We start from the raw sequence: 13,406 nt of genomic DNA, 5'->3' as shown, positions 1-13,406 counted from the left end.
TTCTTTTAAGGGCATAGATGTGTATAAAAAAATTTAAAAAGCTAATTTTTTACTGTGCCTTTCTTCACTGAGATGGAAACTCCTACGGGTGGGTAGTATATGATGTGTGTGGTCTCCTATTATGTTCTGGAGTCTGCACATAGGCAAGCAATTGGTTACAATTTTTATATTTGTAAAGCAGCTTATTTCTTTAAGTCAGGAAATGGACAGGCAGCAGATGCCTAAAAATAGTACCTCACTTTAAGTGAAATTTGTGTTAGACTTAACCTACCCTCTAATGCAACACCCCTGTTGCTCATTCTAACAGCAAATTGCTCAACCACCTGCTTTAACGGAGGGACCTGTTTCTACCCTGGAAAATGTATTTGCCCTCCAGGACTAGAGGGAGAGCAATGTGAAATAAGTGAGTATTAACTTTCTACCTTCTTTTGACTTAGGGAGAGCTTATAACCCCTTCATTTTATCAAGAAGGAGTCAGAAGCCCAGAGAGAATGAATAGATTGTCTAAGGTCTTAGGCCAGTGGTTTCTTTTTGCTAGATTCAGCTGCCATGCATTTTGGCTGAAGGTGGGGCAGAGTGACACAGCTCACCTCACAGGACTCAGAAGAAATGATCTCTGACTCGGTTATGTCTGGATTTGGATTATTCAGCATGTTGCATTGTTCTCTGCTAGTCATTTTGTCCTCTCCTCATTATGTGGAACCCAGAGGTTCAGACTGGAAATGTAGATCAGAGCTCTGGGACAGCTGGGATCTGTTTACCTACCTACCTGTTTCCCCTGCCGCTCACTGCCAGATGTCCTAGACTGAGCCTAACAACCCATCTAAGAGAAAAAGGTAGACTCAAGAAAAAGGAGGAAAAAAAGGCGCATAGCAATAATAAAAGAATGAAATAATAGCACACACGGCAACATGAATGAACCACACAGATACTAAGTGAAAGTAACCAGACACAAAAAATTACCTCCTGCATGATCCCATCTTTTTGAAGTTCAAGCTAATAGGTGAAACTAATGGATGACGGTGGAAACAAGAATCACAGCTGGAGCAAAAGGAACTTTATGGAATGCTAAGTATCTTGATTGGTGAAGTGTCACACATCTGTTTATGTAAATAAAAATATCTGAACTGTAAACTTAAGATTGGTGCACATTATGCCTTTACTATATATTTGTCAGACTTCAATACACAAAAGTTAAAAACATTAGGGTTGAAATGTGGTAGCTTATCATCGTTTTCGGAATCAATATTCCAGTATTCCAATTGCTTGTCCAGGCTCTGCCACTGACCAGCCATGTAGCTCTCAGCAAGTCATGTAGCCTTCTCTTTAACCCGGAAATGAGGTAACTCCCTCCTAGATTGCCTTACAATCCAGAAGAACAGATAGCACCAAAGCACATGCTCAAGAAAGAGCAAAAGGAAGGTCAGCCTGTCCACTAAGGGTCCTGTGTCCCTGCCTTTCTTGATGTGTTGGCTGAGGGAAACTTGGTCTGTGTTTCATTTCCAGCTGTATCTGTAAAACACCACTGTTTGGTATAGCCAAACAGTGTGTACAGTAGTGTATATAGTAGTGTATTTTAGATTGAAAGTTGAATAAGACTAAGTTCCTGTTTGAACTTTCAACCTCTAATTTATTTGTGGGTTTTTGTACTTTAATGAGTAGTGGATGAAGTAAGCATTTTTTATAGGGTTCAAATGAAATACCTCTAAAGTTTCCGTAGAGCATGCAATTAATTGTCTGGGTGTGGTTTCTATTCTTATTAATTACGCTTCCCAGATAAAGATATCTCTGAATTAACTCCCCTCAATTTTCCCCTGTACTTACTTCAGACTCTGCACACTTACTTGGTTCATGGTTATGAATCTTTGTTCATAAACTCATTTTCCTTCATGTAAATATGCCCTTTCATGTCCTTAGGTTTATGAATCTTCTGTTGGCAGAGACAATGTTCTGTATTCTTGGTTTTTTGTTTTGTTTTTTTCTAACTGCATCAAAAAATGTGGGTCTTTGAAAGCTCCTGATTCACCCTACTGCAAGTTTTATCCAAAACCTCTGCGGAAGTTTCCTGTTTCTATCATGGCAACCACATTACCAGGAAAATATGGAAATGGGTCTTGAGTTGAAAAGTGCCTCTAAAGGTATAGAAACAAAAAAGTATAGTTGAATTATGTATTCTTTTTTTTTTTTTTTTTTTTTTTTTTTTTGAGACGGAGTCTCGCTCTGTCACCCAGGCTGGAGTGCAATGGCCAGATCTCAGCTCACTGCAAGCTCCGCCTCCCAGGTTTACACCGTTCTCCTGCCTCAGCCTCCTGAGTAGCTGGGACTACAGGCGCCCGCCACCTTGCCCGGCTAGTTTTTTGTATTTTTTAGTAGAGACGGGGTTTGACCTTGTTAGCCAGGATGGTCTCCATCTCCTGACCTCGTGATCCACCCGTCTCGGCCTCCCAAAGTGCTGGGATTACAGGCTTGAGCCACTGCGCCCAGCCCCTGTATTCTTATTTTTAATTAAGATATAAGTCACAATCATATAAAATTCAACATTTTAAAATGTACCATTCAGGTTATTCACAAGATTATGTAGCCATCACCTCTATCAAATTCCAGAACATGTTATCATCCCCAAAAGAAAGTCTGTACCTATTAGCAGTCACTCCCTCTTCCCCTCTCCCACCAGACCCTGGCAACCAATAAGCTACTTTCTGTCTCTAGACTTGCTTATTCTTAACATTTCACATAAATGGAATCATACAAGATGTGGCATTTCTTGTATGGCTTCTTTCACCTGGGTTCATTCTAATGTTTTCAATGCTCACTCATGGTGTAGCATATATCAGTGCATTATTCCTTTTTATTGCCAAATAATATTTCATTTTATGGATTTACTACATTTTGTTTATTTATCAGTTGTTGGACATTTGGGTTGTTTCCACTTTGGGGCTATTATGAATAATATTGCTATGAAAATCTGTGTGTGAGATGTTTGTGTGGACGTTTCCATTTCTTCAGAATATTTACCTGGGGGTGGAATTGCTGAGTCACATGGTAACAACTTTTTTGAGGAACTACCAGACTGTTTTCCAAACATTTCCAAAATGTTGCGTCATTTTACATTCCCACCAGCAGTATATGAGGGTTCCAGTTTCTCCACATCCTCACCAGCACTCATTGCTGGCTGTATTTGTTTGTTTGTTTGTTTGTTTTGTTTTTTAATGAAATGTATATTCTGATGTCATCTTTATTTTCATTTCTCCTGACCTCTATCAAGAATGATACCATCTCACCTGGGCGCAGTGGCTCATGCCTATAATCTCAGCACTTTGAGAGGCTGAGGCAGGCGGATCACCTGAGGTCAGGAGTTAGAGACCAGTCTGGCCAACATGACAAAACCCCATCTCTACTAAAAACACAACAATTAGCCAGGTGTGGTGACAGGCGCCTGTAGTACTAGCTACTCAGGAGACTGAGGCAAAAGAATCACTTGAACCGTGGAGGCAGAGGTTGCAGTGAGCCAAGGCTGAGCCACTGCACTCTAGCCTAGGAGACAAGAGCAAAACTCCATCTTAAAAAAAAAAAAAGAAGAAGAATGATACCATCTCAAACTTCATTCTGAGTTGATTGTGAGATGTGCTTGTAGGTTAACAAAATTATAATTAGAGGTATCTGGATGGATGATATGTACATTCATCTTGTTATCTAAGACTCATGGATTTCCCAAGAATCTTTAATGAACCTTCAGTTAAAAAGACTACCCAAATTATTTATAATCCTTTTCTACTGCAAAGATTATTAGAAAAGAATTAGAAAAGGATTTTAAAAATAACTGAGTGGGTTCTTCTTATAAAAGTTCTCAATATAAAATGTTCTCTGTTAAAAATTTTTAGAATATTGGAGGAAACAGTTAAAAATCACCTACCATCCTAAAACCCAGAGTTAACAATTGTTGGCACTTAAAAACCCTTTTATCTTTTTTCTTCATTAAACTGTCATGAATTTAAGTTATCCTACAATTGCATAGGTGGAGGAAATCTAACGTCTTTATTTTGTCAATACCTTATTTCATTGTTCTTACAAGGACTCATCCATTGGTTACAGTAAAAATGCCAACAGCCTAAACTTAGTCAAATCTGTTTGTCTTCAGGCAGGGCTTAGTCTGTCTCTCTCTCTCTCTGTCTCTGTCTCTGTCTCTCTCTCTCTCTCTCTCTCTCTCTCTCTCTCTCGATGGAGTCTAGCTCTGTCACCCAGGCTGGAGTGCAATGGCACCATCTTGGCTCTCTGCAACCTCCGCCTTCCAGGTTCAAGCGATTCTCCTCCCACAGCCTCCCGAGTAGCTGGGATTACAGGTGCCTGCCACCACGCCTGACTAATTTTTTTATGTTTTTAGCAGAGACAGGATTTCACCATATTGGCCAGGCTGGTCTTGAACTCCTGGCCTCCAGTGATCTGCTCACCTCAGCCTTCCAAAGTTCTGGGATTACAGGCGTGAGCCACCATGCCCAGCTAGGGCTTAGTCTCTTAAGTAAAAATGTGCCATCTCCCAGGCTGAATCAGTTTTCCACTATTTAATGGGTAGAATTTGGTTGCAAAATATTTTCAGGAAAAAGAAGTTCATATTAAAGATGTTTCCAGTATTCTGAATTTTAAAACAATCAGATCTTCATGAATTTTGGCTCTTACAGTCTTTGAACTAGTAATGGCTTTCAAATGTCTAACATCTCCTGCAGTCACGTTTCTGTTGTGTGATAGCCAGGAGAGAATGTCCTCCTTCCTGACTGCGGTGAATCTAAGGGTCCTCACTTCCCTGTTGCCATGAAAACAAAAAACCTCTTGAAGTCAATGAAAGGATTCTCTCCACCAATCATTTTCTGTGTTATCCCAGTTACCAACTTCACCCCTCATAGAGGAGGAGAAAATTCGGGCCCACCAAGTAGTTTACATATGAGTACTCTGTGTTTTCTGCCATATAATTATCATCCCATACCTTGCTCGCTTGAAAAAACCTGGTGCATTGCAGAGTACTGTGATATGACCCAATTTTGTGTATATGTTGGAGTCAGGTATTTCTTTGATGCAAATGGAAATTTGGAGTTAGATATTCCTTCTTCTGGGTGAGAGTTGAGATCTTAACTAAACAGTAAATGGTATTCTTGTATTCAAACCTGGCCAAAAAAAAAAAAAAAAAAAGAGGATCCTCTTTTGGTCAATGAAGAGGTGATATTCTGTTATTAAGTTTGTTTTAATAACTGTTTCTGGAACACCTCTATGCAGAAAAACCTCAATGTCTAACAGCATTCCAGGTTTGTGAGAGACCCTAACATCCCAATATTGTTATGTCTATATTGTCTCTACAATGACTAAATACTGCTTTGGTCTACTCATATATGAAGAAAGTCCTTTTAGGTAAATAAAAAAATAAAATGTTTTTAGTAGAATGATTTTCATAAAGAATTTACTTCTTGCTTGTCACGAATAGTACTTGTCAGTAAAATATATAGGGGTTGACTTCCTTCACAGCTTTCTTTGGCAATAAAAAGAAGGGCTTAGAGAGTGAAAGGCGGGTTGGTTTAGGATAAATTTTCATTAGTTCTCCTTATATACCCAGAAACCTTTGTAATGAGTGTTCTGCTGAAGTGAATAAAAAGAAAAGAAAAAGAACAACAAAAGCAATCCAAACTCCTCCACTACCAAAATCTATGGGCTACTTGCTGTCTTCAAAACATCTTATGCCAGGCATAGGATGTGGTTTCAGCTCTAGGTAAAAAGTACCTTATCTTCCACTTCTTCAAAAGCTAGGACTTAGGATAGCAAATAATAGATTGCAGAGGGAGAATAGCCTCTGGAGAAAGAAGTGAGAAATTTATTACATGATTTTTACACCTAGGGCCTTACTCCAGCTCTAAAATTCTGTGATTCAAAGATCTGTGAAAAGCATTCGTAATACTCATTGGGCAAAGAGAAAAAAGAAATTACGAAGTATCATTATGGACCTAGGACGTTCCAGGAAAATGCACTGCTGTGATATTGGGCACCTTTTGTGTCACATCTCACAGCCTCTTGGCCAGCCTTGCACGCCAGCCATTGCCACTGCACCTCGACTTAGCGGCCCCATACTCCTGCTTTCCATCCACAAACACACTTTTGTGTTGCCTTTCCCTCCTTCCGTTTCACCCCTCCCATTCCCCCATTCCTGTTTCCTACAATCACTTCCCCAAATAAACTAGCTGCATGCAGGTCCTGCTTTCTGGGGAATCCTAGGCAAAGACTGTCATCAGGTACAGGTATAGAGTCACTTTCAAAAAAAGTGACATTCAAAAATCAAAACTCGGCCACGCATGGTGGCTCATGCCTGTAATCCCATCATTTTGGGAGGTTGAGGTAGGAGGATCACTTGAGGTCAGGAGTTCGAGACCAGCTTGGCCAACAAGGTGAAACCCCGTCTCTATTAAAAATACAAAAATTAGCCAGGCATGGTGCCACATGTCTGTGTTCCCAGCAACCCTGGAGGATGAGGCAGGAGAATCACTTGAACCTAGGAGACGGAGGATGCAGTGAGCCAAGGTCCCGCCACTATACTCCAGCCTGGGCAAAATAGCAAGATTCCATCTCAAAAAGAACCAAAAAACAAAAACCAATACCCAGAGAAAAGATTATTAAAAGGGCCCTTTATGTCATAACTTTTAGTAAAGTATATCTTAGCAAGTATTTATGAGTCAGTTAAAAGATTATTCTGTTTATTAAAAAGTAATTGGATTGAGCATGGTGGCTTGTGCTTATAATCCCAGCACTTTGGGAGGCCAAGGCGGGCAGATCACTTGAGGTCAGGAGATGGAGACTAACCTGACCAACAGGATGAAACCCCATCTTTACTTAAAAAAAAAAATATATATATATATATACAGCATTTTGGCAACACATTTATAATCCAAAAGTGTAAGTTAAAACTATTATCCTATCTGTTCCAAAAACAAAACTCAAACAAAATAAAAGCCAGAGTAGATCTGAAATAAATGAAAATTGCCATTTAAAAGCATTTATCCTCTCAAAGCCTTGTAATTCCTCTGAAAAATGTAATTACCTCTGAATGAAGCACCAGGTACCTTGTTTAGTTGCATTCTTCTCTTTTTCAGGCAAATGCCCACAACCCTGTCGAAATGGAGGTAAATGCATTGGTAAAAGCAAATGTAAGTGTTCCAAAGGTTACCAGGGAGACCTCTGTTCAAAGCGTAAGTACCCCATACACATTGCCAATGTGGGCTACGGGGTCATTAAACTAGCAGGAGTCTCTCACTGCATACTTCTGTGCCTACTGCATGTTGCCCGGGCATCACAGTTAACCTTTCTTCACTGACATATATGCTTCCTTATGTAGACCAGAGGCGTTGTATGAAATCTGTGCATGTAAAAAAATGGATACTCACACATGCAACTGAATGTTTTAACTATAAGGTAGTTTCTTTGTTTTGTTTTGTTTTTTGAGACGGAGTCTCACTCTGTCACCCAGGCTGGAGTGCAGTGGCGCAATCTAGGACCATTGCAACCTCCGCCTCCCAGATTTAATTGATTCTCCTGCCTCAGCCTCCTGAATAGCTGGGACTACAGGTGCCTGCCACCACACCCAGCCAATCTTTGTATTTTTTCAGTAGAGATGGGGTTTCACCATCTTGGCCAGGTTGGTCCTGAACTCCTGACCTCGTGATCCACCTGCCTCGGCCTCCCGAAGTGTTAGGATTACAGGCGTGAGCCACAGCGCCCAGCCAGGTGTTTTCTTAAGGAAAATAAACTTCCATGATCCAGCAGTTTCAAAATCCTACTGAACGTCTTTTGCAAATGAAAAATATCATGCTTAAAGATCATTCTCAGGACTTTACAAAAAGTCCAAAACCAACTTATGGCTGGAGATTGACTTAGGAAAAAAAATTAGAGGATGAAGCCAAAACTAACACGTTCTAAAGAATTGCAAGGAAAGCAACTATGTAACTCTGTTGAAAAAGGAAAGCTCAGGAAATACTCTTTTTATTTCCTTTGATTCTAGCTGTCTGCGAGCCTGGCTGTGGTGCACATGGAACCTGCCATGAACCCAACAAATGCCAGTGTCAAGAAGGTTGGCATGGAAGACACTGCAATAAAAGTGAGTGGGAGAAATAAAAAGTTGTAAACAAGGAAAAAAATAAAAATAAAAGTGAGTGGGAGACCAGAAGAAGAGCCAGCCTTTTCACTTCTGTTTCTTGACTTCAAAGGCTAACAGTCAACCTATAACTCAGCCCTGCTTTCCATTTCATTAAAAGCAGCTTCTCTGCCTCTTCTCCCCCACACTTCTCCACCTCTTTAAACTTTAGAGTCTAAGCTTTAGTGTGTAAAGAGTAATGCATCTTTGTAAAATATCACATCTGTAAAATATCATAAATATTTTCTAGGCTAAATTAGTAATACAGATTGATTTGGGGTAATACAGTATGTTAACTATGAAAGAAATGACATATGAAATTAAGATTTTTAAATCAAATGTGGAATCAGTATCTCCTTGCCTCTGATTTTATAATTCATGATTTGTCAAGTATCATTATAAAACATGAAGCATTTTGCTTCTTAAAATATTTAAATCGTATTGGTAATAGCAAGTAAATGAGTTCTTTTGAGGGAAAGAAAAGGTTTATAAAGTTGTCTGTGGGAGAGATGTTATAATGGAGTTACATTTTTTCAAAATTTACTACCAAAAATGAGCTAGCTATGTAGATAAACAGCTGGCCTCTTTTAGACACACAATGAAACTTGCTAAATGCGTTCAGTATTGTTGTGGTCTCTCCTGTGCTAAGCATGAATCCGAGCACTGGGGACACACCAGTACACAGACAGAAAAGGCCCTGCCTTGTGGAGTGGAGGGACAGTCAATTAGCAAATTACCAAAACAACACAGTTTCAGCATTTCTGGCAGCTAGAACTCAGTCTCCTAAGCTTGGGCCCACTGTCCACTTTAGTTTGAAAAAAGGAAGACATCAGTCACACACCATACTCTTCAAAAACATGATTCCTAGCTGGGAGTGGTGGCGCATGCCTGTAGTCCCAGCTACTTGGGAGACTGAGGCAAAAGGATTTCTTGAATCCAGGAGTTTGAGATCAGCCTGGGCAACATAGCAAGACCCTGTCTCTAAAATTAAATAAATAAATTAATTAATTAATTTAAAAAAGCAAATTCACAAAATTCCAGGTTGTGTCTACCATATTATGTCACCAAAGTAATGGATACAAGTTGAACAAATCACTCACATGTCAGATGTTTTCCTAGACCAGTAGTCTCCAAAGGTTGGTGAATGCAACCCAGTGAGTGTTGAAATTATCCACTGGGGTGCTAAAAGAATATACTAGTTTTTAAATATTTTTTATATTTTAAATTTGATTTATATATATAAATATACATTTAATATACTTATGGTCATCTTTCTAATTTCTAAGTTTTGCTTATATTTTACAATGTTCATATTGTATTAGTTTAATGTAGCTATAATATAATGTATACATAATGTATCTATAACAGATGTAGTTGTACATCTGTTTACTTTAAGGTAGGTTGGTGTCTGGTCTAGGTTACATGTATTAGTCTGTTCTTGCACTGCTATGAAGAACTTCCAGACACTGAGTAACCTATAAAGGAAAGAGGTTTGACTCACACTTCCATATGGCTAGGGAGGCCTCAGGAAACTTACAATCATGGCAGAAGGCAAACGGAGACAGGTACCTTCTTCATAAGATGGAAGGAGAGAGAATGACCATAGAAGGAACTTGCCAAACACTTATAAAACTATCAGATCTCGTGAAAACTCACTCACTCTCAGGAGAACAGCATAGGGGAACCATACCCATGATTCAATTGCCTCCACCTGGTGTCTCCCTTGACACATGGGGATTATGGGGATTACAATTCAAGATGAGATTTGGTGGGGGCACAGCTGAACCATATCACTACACTAAGCCATTGATTTGATGCTTTTTCTCCATTGAATTAACTGGATGGTTGATTAAATTGGCTTCAGGTGGACACAGTTTAATAAGCAGTGCAGCTCCTCAGGAAAGTCGCTTCTCACACAGTGGGAATGGTTGAATGGTATCCCTCCTAGGACATACTGATAAGGAGATCTTCTTTGGACTAAAAGACCTGTAGGAGACTCAATATTTCTAGCGCCATTTTGGAAAAGAGTAAACCGAAGCCCTTATGCCACCCTCAACTGGAGACAAACCCTGAGGCTAGTTTCAGAATCAAAATAACTTTCAAAAATCCTCACACCTAGATCAGACCACACATCCCAGGACTTAGTTACAAAGGTCTTCTAAGACTCACTTCCGGGTCCCAGTGATCCCCACAAGTGATGAAGAGGGGAGAACAAGGGCACTGTTACTTCTGATGTACCCAGTCATTCTTCTAAAGGGAAGGCAAGTTAGGGGCCCTCGTGTAGTAGATGAGCCCTCCTGACAGGTCTGCCAGCCTCCAAATAGCACCCCCACTTGGAGATTATGCTGCTGAAAGCTTCTGCCATCAGTATGCCTCCTTCAAATCCAAGCATTGCATGCCAAGAAGATGACCTGGTGCTTGATTCAAATGCAAATGTGTTTTCCAGGAGAAGTCACCCAGCCATTTTGTACATTAGCTAAAATAATTGAACTGAAAGAAGGGGGTTTATTTTGATTAGAGGGAGGTCAAGGAAGCTCTGAGGCACAGAGTTCTGCTAAGAACATACTTCCAGTGGGATGACACGTTGGGAGGTCCAGGGACCCAGGCATCATGGTGAGGAGGAGGATACTGGAGACAGACGTCCCTGCATAGGCTCACCCTCACCAACAGGGAAGTTTGGGCTTCATGGGTCACAGGCCAAGCAGCATGGTAGGGATTTACTCCAGTTCATTGGTGGCTCAGGTTCTGACCACTCCAAGAGCTACTAGACTACATATTGACAATTCAAAGAAACACATTCAGGAAAAAATTATTCTGTTCTCGGTAGCTGCGTAATGGCACGTTTGCATTTAAAAACACAAGGAACAAATAAATGCTGATTTAACTTTGATGCACAAGAAGATGGAGGCAGATTTTTACAATGTAATTTGCTGCCTTGGATCAGTTTTAGGAAATGAGAAATGAGTCACTACCCCCGAGCATCACCCCAAGTAGGAAGAAGGGAGGTCTGAAGTTGTGTAACTCAGTACATTCCATTTACAACCCAGGTGGAAACAGAGAGATGACCACCTTGACCAAAACACAAATCTCCATTGATAAGGAAGAGTCAGTTCAAATCTTAACCTTTTCCTTAACACGTATAATGGAAGTCCTTAATTTTTACAAAATTCCTGTCTTATAAGTGCAATAGCCACACCCAATCATGTGATCTTTATGAAGAGTAGGGTCGTCATATTGAACTGGATCAATATCAGCTAGGTTAGGTTTGCAGTGCAGTGAAAAGGATCAATGACCAAATCTGTAGCCGCATTCAAAATTTCAGTGCTAGATCCTTACCAGCCTTTGGATGGAGACTATCCTTCCAGTCACATTCACCCAGATCTTGCATCAAGAGTTTCTGCATGACGAGAATATATAGAGAATAAGAAATCCAACAGAAACCTGGTTTCATGGAGTTAGTAAAATGGGTTGCTCTTAACAGAGATCTCTTCAGTCAGGTAGCTTTTTGTGGTCATTGTGGTTTTTCACTCTGGGTTGAAAAGGCAAAAATGGATTTCATTTGAATGGTTAGTAATGAATCTGAAGAGCCTGGTTTTGTAGTTTCTTTCCTTTTAAGCTGTGAATAATTTTGCAGGGTATGGAGCCAGCCTCATACATGCCCTGAGGCCAGCAGGCGCCCAGCTCAGGCAGCACACGCCTTCACTTAAAAAGGCCGAGGAACGGCGGGATCCACCTGAATCCAATTACATCTGGTGAACTCCGACATCTGAAACGTTTTAAGTTACACCAAGTTCATAGCCTTTGTTAACCTTTCATGTGTTGAATGTTCAAATAATGTTCATTACACTTAAGAATACTGGCCTGAATTTTATTAGCTTCATTATAAATCACTGAGCTGATATTTACTCTTCCTTTTAAGTTTTCTAAGTACGTCTGTAGCATGATGGTATAGATTTTCTTGTTTCAGTGCTTTGGGACAGATTTTATATTATGTCATTTGATCAGGTTAAGATTTTCAGTGTGTAGTTGGCAGATATTTTCAAAATCACAATGCATTTATGGTGTCTGGGGGCAGGGGAACATTCGAAAGGTTAAATTGGGCAAAAATGTGTAAGTCACAAGAATTTGGATGGAGCCATTAATAATGTTGAAGCTACAGCATTTCAGATTTTATTGTCAGATATTTAGATGTTTGTCACATTTTTTAAAAATCGCTCTTAACTTTTAAACTCTCAATACAGTATATTTTGACCTTACCATTATTCCAGAGATTCAGTATTAAAAAAAAAAAAAAACATTACACTGTGGTAGTGGCATTTAAACAATATAATATATTCTAAACACAATGAAATAGGGAATATAATGTATGAACTTTTTGCATTGGCTTGAAGCAATATAATATATTGTAAACAAAACACAGCTCTTACATAATAAACATTTTATACTGTTTGTATGTATAAAATAAAGGTGCTGCTTTAGTTTTCTGAGTGTTGCACGGAGGTGATCTTTGCACATGCTGTCTTATGAAAATAAAGTTGGTTGCAATTTAGTGGTAGTTAATATTTCCAGTATCATAAAGAAACAAAGCTATTCCTTTGTCTACCCCTGCCTTAGCTCTTCAGTGTCAGCCCTCCCTCCCAGCTCTCTAACTGTACTCCAGCCATGCCATACTGCTCTCTGTTGTCACCACCTGCAACGCTATTTATGTCAGGTCTCAGCTTGTTATTTCTTTCAAGAATATTTCACATTCTCACTAAGTAGAATGTGTTAAATATCCCTTGAGTGGAAGACTTTCTCAAGGGTCAGAATGTTATAAATGAAAAGTGCTCCCATGTATTAAAAAACCTATTGGCAACATGATTTGAGAGAACCTAGCAAAAAAACAAACAGCCCTATTAGTTCCCAAGTATAGTACATGGGTTATCTTACAATTCTATGAGGCAAGTTATCATTATGCCCTTTTACAGATCAGAAACTGAGGCTTGGAGACAGTAAGATCTCACGTGACAGGGACGGGGTTTGAATCTGTGTCATCTGACTCCAAAGTGTAACACTATGCTGCTCTCCCTCCTTCCTTTTTCTCAGCAGACACAATAGAACACAAAGCTCCACAAATCCTAGAGAGCAGCTTTCCAGCCTATGTTATTCTGATTCTCCCAAGGGAATGTGGACTTAACTTCATAGACAGTCTAATGTCTACAGGTTCTCTTCCACTAGGGTGTGGCATTATCAGTTGTGTGATGTA

General features: G+C 39.7%; 1 protein-coding gene across 2 annotated transcripts in view; it reads left to right on the top strand.

Annotated features, from left to right (window-relative positions):
* WIF1 (WNT inhibitory factor 1) overlaps positions 1-12,645 on the top strand; it is a 71,692-nt gene extending 59,047 nt beyond the window's left edge. The window contains exons 7-10 of one of the 2 annotated variants that reach the window (XM_015431154.3): positions 308-403; positions 7,125-7,220; positions 8,030-8,125; positions 11,796-12,645. In XM_015431154.3, coding sequence (XP_015286640.2) covers positions 308-403; positions 7,125-7,220; positions 8,030-8,125; positions 11,796-11,917 — 410 coding nt within the window. In that variant the 3' untranslated portion in view covers positions 11,918-12,645. The remainder of the gene's footprint in view (positions 1-307; positions 404-7,124; positions 7,221-8,029; positions 8,126-11,795) is intronic. The other variant, XM_015431156.3, reaches the window with a different exon arrangement.
* The last annotated feature ends 761 nt before the right edge of the window (positions 12,646-13,406 follow it).

The sequence above is a fragment of the Macaca fascicularis genome, chromosome 11, assembly GCF_037993035.2.
Source record: "Macaca fascicularis isolate 582-1 chromosome 11, T2T-MFA8v1.1".
In the NCBI taxonomy this organism is placed as follows: domain Eukaryota; kingdom Metazoa; phylum Chordata; class Mammalia; order Primates; family Cercopithecidae; genus Macaca; species Macaca fascicularis.
The sequence above is the reverse complement of the archived record's forward strand: the minus strand, read 5'-3'. Positions and strand labels throughout refer to the sequence as shown.